We start from the raw sequence: 11,784 nt of genomic DNA, 5'->3' as shown, positions 1-11,784 counted from the left end.
AAAGATCCTAAATATTGCTTAAAGGCTTTGATTTTTCACTTCTGCTGATCAAAGTATCTTTAGTAGCTTCTCTTCATGTACTGGCAATCAAAAGAGTTGCAAAACACACTCTATAACCTCTGTTTTATTTCTTGAGACCCCAGGAAATACGACCACCCAGGCATGCATAATTTTTGGCGTACACATAGCATATAAGAGAGGATTTCTTAAAATAATTGTTTGTTCCTAATGATAATGTGAATGTTTTGATGAAAAGTTCATTGAAATGAAAAACAATCACTGAATTCTTTGCATATTTTATTTTTCTTTTTGATTTCCAACTCACACACATCTGGCATATTTTACATCTTTGCAATAAAACATGGTTACAATAGCTTAAGGAATTTATATATCCAAAATATTTCACCATGATCTCAAGATGAAATGAACTTGTCTTCCAGATGTTCAATAGTCTCCCAATTCTAAGCTACAAACTCAAGATATTGCTTACAGACGGGTGATGAATAACTTAATCATTACGTTGATCCCCATGATTTCCGAATCTTATAAATACAAACAACAATGAAGAAGGAAATTCAGTGCTAAACTTACTAATACAAGGTGGAGAACAAATAATTAATCACATCAATAAATAATGATATGTTTCTGGTGCAAAGTGCCAATACAAAGAATCCATTATCTTTTTAAATAAATGACTGCAAGTGAGTGTAAATTCTGAGAAAATTACATTCCTGTTACATGCCTCATAGCCCTACCGACACAATATGTACATCTATGACAATACAGTCACCAAATATACAAAGAAGAAACATGAATTAAAGTGTATATACCCCTGGGTGTGTAATTTGATCAGTACAATGTGCAGAAAATTATTCCGATAGTTATCATTACAGTATTGTAAAACATGAAGTGCCTTAGTCTGAGTGGCTTCAGGTGAGATTTTCAGAAGAACCAAAAAGAATAATCTCAGTCACCTTTACAATGAAGCTAAGGCTGTCAAATAAACCGAGCTGCTCAGAGGAAAAATAAGGGAAAAAATCTTGCCCATGATTTGTATGCCAAATGCTAATAATCCAGAAGTATAGCACTTTGTCTGTATTGGGAGTCATTAAGCATTACAAAGCATTAAACTGAACTTCCCTCTTTGCCCCCTTTCTGCCTAGTCTTTGAATTTAAAAGGGAGGAATTTAATTTCTATTGTATTAAGTATAAATATGGCAAATGATGGCTTTTTATCCAAATGCTTCATGAGCAGAACTCCACTGAAGAGGGGTAAAGTTTAGATTCAAAAAGTGAAAAACATGTGTTGGTGGAAATGTCAAAATTACTGTTTGCGCCCCAATTCAACCCTTTAACACAAGCTGTACCCTCAGACAGATCTCCAGTTTGATTTGTGTGAATGCACCTGTTCCTTCAAGACATCAGGTTTAAAGTACATGCAAGTTGTAACTCCACAATAAAATTAAGAAACAGTTTTGTTCTTTATACAAGGTTTTACTTTTACAAAAGTATCCCTTTAAAGTTAAGATGTGCATCTGATGTACAAAGTATCAAACGTATTTTTTTTTTATCTCAGCTTGAAAAGAGGCTGGAGATGGGATGCATGTTAGGTTCAAAGCCTAAACATTGAAATAACTGGACACGAGGTTCCCCAGAATTTTCAAAAGTCTCTTGTGGCGCATCCTACTACCTTTTCTCAATAAACAAAGATATATGAAATAATTACCAAAACATCTCCTAATTCATATAATTTACATGATACAAGCTTGCTTTTCAGCAGCTGGTGTTCAGTTGTGAAAAAACACACAAAGTAAAATGGTTGCTGACTACAATGTACAGCTATTGCTGGGTGTAATGGAATGTACAACGGAGGTCAATGCAGACGTGGTTTTCCACCAGAGACTACACCTTTCATTGCAGCACTTGTGCTCTCAGCTTTACCTGGGCTTTCAGTTCTTCATTCCGCTTCAGTATCTGTTCTGATGTTCATAATGCCACCGGTTAAAATCTATATTAAAAGCTACGATGCTGCCAGAAGCCATGCCAGTAATCAGAGTTCTGAAAAAGGTAGAAGAGATGGTCCTGTTAATCCTCTTTTAGCTTCTCCAGAAATGGCTTACCATAAACAGCGAAAAAGATAAAAGAACGAGGCACTTTTCGCAAGGCTGTCTGAAGATTAAGCTCATGGGTGGGACTCGGTTTGTGATGGAGATGATACATTTAGGTTATGACATATGAGCCAAATTTCCATGTTCGCATTATGGTCCAGGGAGACCTAGAGGTCTGTTCAGTCACTTTCACATAGGTAAAAGCATCATGCCATTTGAGATGCTCTCGCATATCCTGCCTTGCCTCCAGATGCCTCTCTAGAAGGCTGTGGGTCTTCACTAGGTCCTTTGTCATAAGTGCCACCCCAAGTACGTACCTCAGACCTCTCAGGTATCTCAAACAGTACTGACTGGCTATGGGTAGGCAACCAAATTAGGCAGGCAACCAAATTAGGCCCTAATCAGTACCCTCAGTGCAGCCTGAGACCAACTCTCTACAGGTCACTGGACATGTACTTTAGGGTGAGCTTAATTGTCCTCTAGACTCCATAAGCTGTAGCAAGTAAACCACCACAGTTATTACAGGAACTTATTGCTGTAGCGCACATGAAGACACCTATGCCAAAACACCTTCATTCAGGTGTTTTAGAACGCAGCTGCCTAATTTTAAGCACCTTGTGCCACTGGAGGTGCCCCAGCATGGCCGATATGTCTATGCTGCCTGGCAGTTGGGACACAGGACCTGTGGAGCGCTTTGCACTTTGAGCTGCAGCTGGGATTAGCTGGGTATCCTAGGGCCTCCCAGACAGAATGAGATGCCTCTGTGTATACAACTGAACTCATCCCTTAATCATAAGCTGATCACACCTTGGTACTCCTAAAAAGCTTCATATTGAAATGTAGCCCCTATTTACGTCGTTCTGGTGGCAATAGTTGAGGTGATTTTCCAGTTATCACATATCCTCTGATTCTGGTAGCTGAGTTTTAAAATTGGATTTGATATCTATCACCGCTTTTATCAAACCATACAAAAGCCATTCTCTGCTTAATTATGTGACTAAAGCTAAGCAGGTACTTAAAGCACTTTGCACTGGGCGTCCCAGCCCGGTATTACAATAACGGATAGAGAAAACAGGGTAGCTGAAATTTCCTGCGGTGTAAATAAATCTCTTCGAACAGAGCACAGTACTGTATGCATAAACTGGCAAAGCTCCAGAAGCAAATAGGTCTCTTCCAGTAAGTTAGTTTCAATTAGACTAAGTTTGAGAGAAAAAACTTGTTTCAAGTCATCTACTCATACATGCGTAAATTAGGTACGTATTTTGTTTATAGGTGTTTTTGTTGCTTTACAAAATGGGTACATAGCATAGGAATGCTGAAAAATGTAAGAAAAATAAACTGAAATGAATGCTGTATGATTTTTCTAATAACCTGTAAGTTCTTTGCATGTCATGAGTTTGTATATTAATAAGAAATACAAGACTGATGCATGATGTAAACAGTAAATCCACTCATAACCCTGCATAAATGCAACATTACATTATAATCACATTACAATAGAAGACCGAGGGACCACATTTATATATCTTTTATATTTACAGTGTGCATTTTAGTGCCACAACAGTGACTGCAAATATCTAGGCTTGTACACTGCATCTCCATGGCTCAAGAAGGCCAAAGGAAAGGACTACACTCACTCCTTGTCGACAGATCCACTGATAATATTACACATTATAGGCTAGATGCAACCCCAAGAAGTTCTCAAGCTCTACATAGCTGAAAATCAGAAATGTACCACAAACTTTTGTAATTGGTTTTAAGGCATTGGTTAACAGGCACTACTATACTCTGTTCCAGTCTGACTATTCTTATGTTCTCAAGTTAATGTAATTTTGCTCTTATATTGCTAGCTGAGTCTCTGGTTTACTGACTTCAATGATATAAGACCTCACCGTAAAGTTAAGTGCTTGTGCTATGAGACTCAAGGATCAGAAAAAATGCTGAGTCAGATAAATCAACAAGATAACAACTGGGGTAATGGTTTTGTATCGCATCCTGTTAATGACTACATACCATAAATTCATGCCTTAAATTGCATGGAGAGGTATTCATCCAGCGGGATTTGGACAGGCTTGAGAAATGGGCCTGTGTGAACCTCATGAGGCTCAACAAGGCTAAGTGCAGTGTCCTGCACCTGGGTCAGGGCAACCCCCAGTATCAATACATGGTGGGGGATGAAAGGATTGAGAGCAGCCCTGCCGAGAAGGACTTGAGGGTACCGGTGGATGAAAAGCTGGACATAGGCTGACAATATGCGCTCGCAGCCCAGAAGGCCAACTGTATACTGGGCTGCATCAACAGAAGCGTGGCCAGCTGGTCGAGGGAGGTGATTCTGCCCCTCTGCTCTGCTCCAGTGAGACCCCACCTGGAGTACTGTGTCCAGCTTTGGAGCCCTCAGCACAAAAAGGACATGGACCTTTTGGAGTAGGTGCAGAGGAGGGACACAGAGATAATCAGAGGGATGGAACACCTCTCCTATGAAGACAGGCTGAGAGAGTTGGGGTTGTTCAGCCTGGAGAAGAGAAAGCTCCGGGAAGACATTATTGCAGCCTGTCAACGCTTAAAGTGGGCCTACAGGAAAGATGGGGACAAACTTCTTAGCAGGGCCTGCTGCAATAGGGCAAAGGGTAATGGTTTTAAACTAAAAAAGGGAAGACTTAGAATAGGTACAAGGAAGAATTTTTTACAATGAGGGTGGTGAAACACTGGCACAGGTTGCCCAGAGAGGTGGTAGATGCCCCATCCCTGGAAACATTCAAGGTCAGCCTGGACAGGGCTCTGAGCAACCTCATCTAGTTGAAGATGTCCCTGCTCATTGCAGGGGAGGTTGGACTAGGTGACCTTTAAAGGTCCTTTCCAAACAAACCATTATATGAGTCTATGATTCTAGGTATACTTTATGCAATTTTACTATTCACATACAAATGTTAACGACAAACTCACCTCTGATCATGAGACAGATCCATAGCTCTTATGCCAGCATCACAGCCAGGGTAAATATAGAGCTGCTTGAAGTCACAGGCCTGCCATACTTCCACTACACCGTTGTCTCCCCCTGTCACCAGGTTCTGCCCATCGCTGCTCAAGAGGATGGCCTTCAGGAGAAAAAGACAAAACCCAAGCACACAGTTAGCTTTATTGGAAACGGGTCAGTATTACAGAAATTTAATCAACTTATAAGCACTTCTTTTGCTCTGCCCACTTTAAAAGTGAAGAAAAAGGCTCACACTCCTCTTTCTCCCCGATTAAAAAACAAACCATCAAATTTTGGATCTCCAAATTTTAAATAAAACAACCGTGTGGCTTTGAACCTGATACGTAATCAAAAAGCTCTTTAACTGAATCTGCCAAAACCTGAGTTCAGCACATAACATTTCGATGTTTGTCCTACAATACTCGGTGCCATCACTAACACCTACAGCAGAGCAGTGATCTGCATTCCTAATGCTGCTTCAAGTGCTAGTGACAGAGCAGAGCCCTGAAGGCACGAATTCACGTCTTGGCTAATAAATGAAGAATGGACTCTTTTCAGAGCATTTTGTTTTAAAGATGCATTTCCCACTGAAATTTAATGCCAAACAAAAATTCCAGGAATCATGGGGATCATAAACAATTTGTCCTTATTTATTCTGGAAAAACTCAAGTGCATTTTTGCATTCGGAGATGGAGACAAGAGGATCTCTGTTTGAATATGACTTAAGCAGGAGGCGGTGGTTTCCTTTAAATGACGCAGCAAATAAATTCAGTTAATTTTAATAAATAAAGGCAAGACAACAAATGTTTGTTTGCATTTAGATTTACCCTGGTTGAATCATTGATCTCCATCTGAGCTAAGAGTTTGCCATTAATGCTGAAATTGCTGAACCGTCCTCGTTCATAGTAGATGATGCAGTGACCTTCACTAGATACCGAAATTAAGCGAGGATACAAGCAGTTTTCTGTTCCTTCCAGGGCTCTCAGCAAATCTCCAGTAATTGTGTGTACCAGACAAGGACCTTCTGTATATGAAAACATAATACATCATACATTTGCTGCTTATACAAACTATATACACTGTGCACAAAGGCAATGCATAATACACATTTCTATCACAGTAGTCCTGCATAGATATAAGAAGATGCAATGTTTGCTTAAAGAATTTAAAATACAAACCAGGAAAGGAAATGCAAGAGCTAGCATATTAAGAAAAAAGATCCAGCATGCCTAGAAGTGGTAGTTTATTATTTACTTAAACTGGTAGGAGTTTTCATTAATCTGTCTTCTAAAATATTCTTTCCTCTTCCCAAGCATTCAGAAGCCCCAGTCTTACTGCTTTCCTCCAACAACATGAACTCTCTTTAGCCTGCCCATTCACATTAAACAGATGGGGCCCTATCAGTGACTAGTAGGAGCAACTCCCAGAGGGCATATAATCGTATCGCTGCATATTTCACCTATAGACAATGGCAGTTCCTGTAGGCCCTCTCCCCCAGTGAATATGCTACATGCATAGATTTCCATCCTGAATTGTTTCAACACTGGGAGTCATCTGACAGCCAACAGAGTTACTATGATATCTGAACTATAAGGGCTTTTAGGAGACCACACTGTAACTGCATTTACATTGAGATTTTAATATGAGATTTTAATGTCTTTTTATTACTGCTGAGGAATTAAAAAAAACAGCGACAAAATCTACAATGCACATTTTAAGATGCAACACTAGGCTATTTCCATGTAGAGATTTATGAAAAAAAGCTCTTTTGAAAGTGAGATCTGTACTCCTACTGAGAAAGAGAGTCTCTTCTGTGATAAATATAATGAGTCATGGTAAATACTAAATGTTTTCTTGTATGAATCACAGGATACTCCTGGACAGCACAGTAATCTCTTCCTTATACAACTGGCTTATGACCCTGACAGTAAATTCATACTGGCAGACTCAGCCACCTCACGTTAAGCCCTTCTAACTTTTCTGAAATTCACACAGCAGCTGGGTTTGCCCAGGTAGAATGAATCACAGCATCAGTGCATTGTCTGTGAGGCCTCTGGTGCAGGTTTTCATCCGTGTTTGCATAAAGCTTTACGCAGAGATACCTCAAGCCTGACTGGCTCCATGGGATACGACTGCAATGGAATGAATTTATTTTCTCAAATAGCCGAGTTTCAGCTTTGGAAATACTGAAGTGCCAGAATGTTATAAGTGATGCCTCCACCTTTAGAATAATTACCATATTAGATTTTTCAAATGAAAAACCTAATACTTTCATTTTTCAAATGAAAAATGTAATACCTTCATAGCTGAGTGGTCACGGACATGAAAGGCACAAAGAAAATCTGATTTAGGATGCTACTCTAAAGACATACACACTGACCACTCTTTTTTGGGGTTGTTGCATAAGAGTGTGCAAACATCAACCTGAAGCACAGGATTTTTCTCAGAGGAGTCCTATATGCGCTGCGTCCCTGCCTCGGCAGGTTCTCGAGTGTTGCACACGTTATCACAGTGACACAGCCAGCTCCGGAGGGACAGTCTCCCCATGAGGGAGCTGAGGCAGGAGGGCAGAGAAACACAACATTACTGGGAAAAGCAATCTAAGAAACTGGAAAGGGAGACTGGAAAGGATGGAAGCTGAAGAAGAAGCTTTAAAACAGGCATCTGCTGGAAACCAGAAATAAAAAACGGGATTTTTCTCTTTGCATTTATATATGGATTAGAGAATTAGATTCAAAGAAAGGGAAGAACACAAGAAGAGTAACTCAGGGGACAGACTGGCCCTCCATTTCTCTTGATCAATTACAAACATATTCTGGATTTGATGCAAAAGTCTTTGGTCCTCCAGCAGTCTTTACCTCTAAAAATATGTAAGTTACACAAGCATCATATCCTTAATGAAGCAGAAGATAACTGAGTACAGATTCCAGCTATTTAAAGAAGAAGAAATTTGCAAAAAGATAGTTGGAAAGGGTACGCTTTTACAGCAGTAAGAGTGTATAAAGTGGCCTTAAAACATAAGAAATAGCAGTGCTGCAAGAAAAAAACTTTAGGTTCAGCATCACCGTACATTTTTTTCATAAATTACTCGACTTTGCCTATGACTGTTATGTAGTATGTCATTATGCGAGTTAATGACCCATTAGGATTTCCTGTTAAAAATGCCTTTACTCAAAAGTTTCACACAGCTTTGAAAATAAATGTTGAGCTCCGAGGCAGTACAAAAGATGATAACCCAGGAGCTCAGCTGTGAGCAAAAGCGGGCAGAACAAGCATCACACCCTTATTGCCCTCAGGAGCAGCAAACTTTTAAAAAAGGAGTATAAGGATATCCATGGCGATGAATAAAACAGGCATCGCTGTACACAGAGAAAGCAAGTTGCTGGATGTGGATGTAGGTGTGGACTGTAAATGAGAATGAAAGATATATAAAGAAGAACCTTACGGAAGGACAAGGGTAATGTAAAGAAAGGAAATAAGAAGGGAGAAGAGATAACGTAGCAGAAAAGAAAGTAAGAGAGAAGGGGGAGGAGGGGGAGGAAAATAGCAACGGAAAAGAGAAAAAGACATGCAGTTTGCCAAATTAAGAAGCTGAACGAGGGCAGTGGGGGAAGAAAAGTGGACATGGAATTAAGGGGAAAAAGACAAGGTGGGCAGAACAAGTGAACTGGAACAAATGAAGGAGAAACAGAATAAGTAAAAATGAAGCAAACGCTCATTGAGGCAGATGCTTTATTTACGCTGATTACCAGTTATACAGGAGACTGCTGCAGGTTTGGAAAGGTATTCTGAACATTTGTACTAGCAGTTGTTTCTTCAAAATCATCAGATGTCATTGTGAATTATTGTATTATTTTTTATCAACTACTCTTCCAGATGTGGGGGGAATAGCAGCACAGCCTGATGTTTGGAAGGAGCAATCAACATAACTTGTGTCTAAACCTTGTAAGTCCAGATAGTAATAACATTCAGGGTAAGTTTCTGCAGATTCCCCCAGAATTACAACACATCTTAGTAGAGGAGACTTTGGATAATTAAAGTATATGTGGCTTGAGGGAAGACTAAGTACCACTAAAAAAGGCTCTAAAAATGTTAAGACTTAAATCATAAAAACATTTCTGACCTTTAGCACCACTGATAACAAGTCCCAGCTCTGCACAGACCGACACGCAGACAACTTCGTGGTCGTGACCAGTTAGAACAGCGCGGGGAGCAGGATAATCACCTGTTAAGAAAAAAAAAAAAACAACAAAAAAACCAAGAAGAAAAACAGAAGAAGGGAACAACAGAGGAATGCCAAACCAGGCCTGTTTTATCAACAAAAGAACGTTACTGTGATTTGCCTTAAATCTGTAAGCATCAGACAGTTGCAGTATGCTTACATATCTCATACTTAGGTTTTGGGGCAAAATACATTCATATACCATAAGGTTTCACAAGCACCGCTTCGCAATGCATTAATTAATACACTAACAAAAAAGCAAAGTTCTTTGGTTTAGAAATTATGGATGGCATGTTGTTTACAACAAACAAATGATAACTATACATCACTGTTTTATGACCTAAAAACACTGAAAATGTATATTTCAGATAATACAAATTGCAGTGGCCTTAAAAGCAGCTGTAGTATAAAGGTCTGCTATTGAACATATATGTCTCTACACTTCTGCTAGGAACCTAAAGAGTAGCATGAATTGACAATGTACCTATATTAACAATCATAACTTGTTTCATGAAACCAGAGGTAGGAAAATAAAAGGGGAGGAATAGCACTGTACTAGAAAGATAACACTGTTGTATAGACATTGATTCAGAGACACATTGAATGCTTATAGATTAAAAGTGTACCTAAAAATGGTTATGAGTATACATCATTTTATATATATCACTATGGATACCTATACCATTTTTATCACATTTAATTTAATAAAGAGTAGGATAGACTACTCACTAAATATTTATTTTTTATAGTCAGGAGGGAAATGTATTTTATTTTGGGTTCAAACAAGTGGGCATTTATGGAGTGTTTATATGACAAATAGCAACATTTCTGTTGTTTCTAATAATAACAGATGCTGACATCTTAAAAGTGAAAGTCCTATATCCAGCAAGGAATTGCTCAGTATTTGATATTGCTTTGCCAGGCAAAGAAAGTTAGTAATAAAAAATTAGCAACATGCTAGATAACACAGATTTCAGCCAGTTATATTTACTTTGTACAAATGTAATATAGAAAATCGGGAAATTCCAAAGGACTGGAGCTCTGCCAGTGTAGTTCGAATACTTAAAATGGATAAAAGAAATTACCTAGGGAACTACAGATGAATTACCGTAACATTAATCCTATGCAAAATAACAAAATGGTTAATCCACAGTTCTGTCAATAAAGAATTTGAAGCAAAAATCTCATTAATGCCAGTCACCGTGCTATACTGGAATGGGACTCTTGTCATACAACCTTCTTATCGGTTTTTGACAGGATGACAGGTACAGTTCATAAAGATGGCCATGTCATAATGGCCTCCATGGTTTCTTTTACAAAATATTTGTCTTAGTAATACAAAGCTTTGATTTAAACCTGTTTTATATGGAACTGTGGACAACATGGACGCCACAAAAGCTGGTTCAATGACAGGTCTTATGTCCATAGAAAGGTATCTACTATGAGCTACATATTAGGATACTGGAAATTAAGGTGTCCAATTTGGAGCTGGGAATTGGTTCTTGATTGAATACTAACCAATAATGTTATCTACAGGAGAATATAAAATCTTTGCTGGGAAGATACGGTTGGATATAAAACTGATACAAAGATTCATGGGCAACTGTATAACGAAGAGAGAAAGTCACTATTACAACATTCTCTGCATTGCCTAGTTAAATAAAAAAGGCAGCAAAATGTGTTTTATGCGGCCAGGTGGAAGGCTGACGCTCCTGGAGCACAAGCTCTGCTCACAGCACAGAAGATGCTATTTTGGAAGGGAGTGAGACAGAGAAGGATTTATGGAGCCAGAAAGAAAAACTCCCTCAACATTAACTTTCAGTGCAATACCCCAGAATGGCAAACAGGAGTCAAGAACTATCTTGCCACTGTAGACCACAAAGATTAAAGTCTCTTACCTGCATTTACAGAGGTGAGCTTAAAGTAGGGACCTACAACTGATATAGAGAATAAGACAGGAGGCTGCACAGTGTTTAAAGTGTTTTCTCTCTTCACTGCACAGGCAGCAAAGCAGTGACGTGACTGCTGTGGCTGGGAGTCACAGGCATAAAAGATCTCCCGTAGCCCAGAAATTTATCTTGCAGCTAATGGCACAGCGAGGTCCAATAGTTCTTGAAAATTTTGCGTGAATCTACAGTATTTCTTGACAAACCTTAATGTCTCACGCACCAAAATTTCAAGAACAATTCCATATATTTTACTGTCTTTCTGAACAAGCTGAGAACTCACAACCATGGATTTACGGACTTCAGTTTTGGACCCAATAGTACAGGGTGAGTCAACCTACCTGGTTTTATCATTGCATTGTACAGACATGTTAACACTTTCCTATCTCTAATGAAAGCAGCTACCCCAATAAATCCCACTTTTCCAGTATTTAATCTAGCCTGCAAGAAAAGAATCTTTCTAGTCTGGAAACTGAAGATGTGAACTGAAAACTGGGCTTTACTGCTAGGGAAGGATGGATGTTGGAAGAAACA

General features: G+C 39.1%; 1 protein-coding gene across 6 annotated transcripts in view; it reads right to left on the bottom strand.

Moving 5' to 3' along the window:
• Window positions 1–287: 287 nt before the first annotated feature.
• The window catches only part of NBEA (neurobeachin), a 513,163-nt gene continuing 501,666 nt past the window's right edge, over window positions 288–11,784 (bottom strand). For all 6 annotated transcript variants that reach the window (XM_063332757.1, XM_063332720.1, XM_063332711.1 and 3 more), the window contains 4 exons: window positions 9,206–9,307; window positions 5,910–6,106; window positions 5,052–5,203; window positions 288–2,058 (listed from right to left, as the gene is read on the bottom strand). In XM_063332757.1, coding sequence (XP_063188827.1) covers window positions 1,968–2,058; window positions 5,052–5,203; window positions 5,910–6,106; window positions 9,206–9,307 — 542 coding nt within the window. In that variant the 3' untranslated portion in view covers window positions 288–1,967. The remainder of the gene's footprint in view (window positions 2,059–5,051; window positions 5,204–5,909; window positions 6,107–9,205; window positions 9,308–11,784) is intronic.

The sequence above is a fragment of the Chroicocephalus ridibundus genome, chromosome 1 (genome assembly GCF_963924245.1).
Source record: "Chroicocephalus ridibundus chromosome 1, bChrRid1.1, whole genome shotgun sequence".
NCBI lineage: Eukaryota > Metazoa > Chordata > Aves > Charadriiformes > Laridae > Chroicocephalus > Chroicocephalus ridibundus.
The sequence above is the reverse complement of the archived record's forward strand: the minus strand, read 5'-3'. Positions and strand labels throughout refer to the sequence as shown.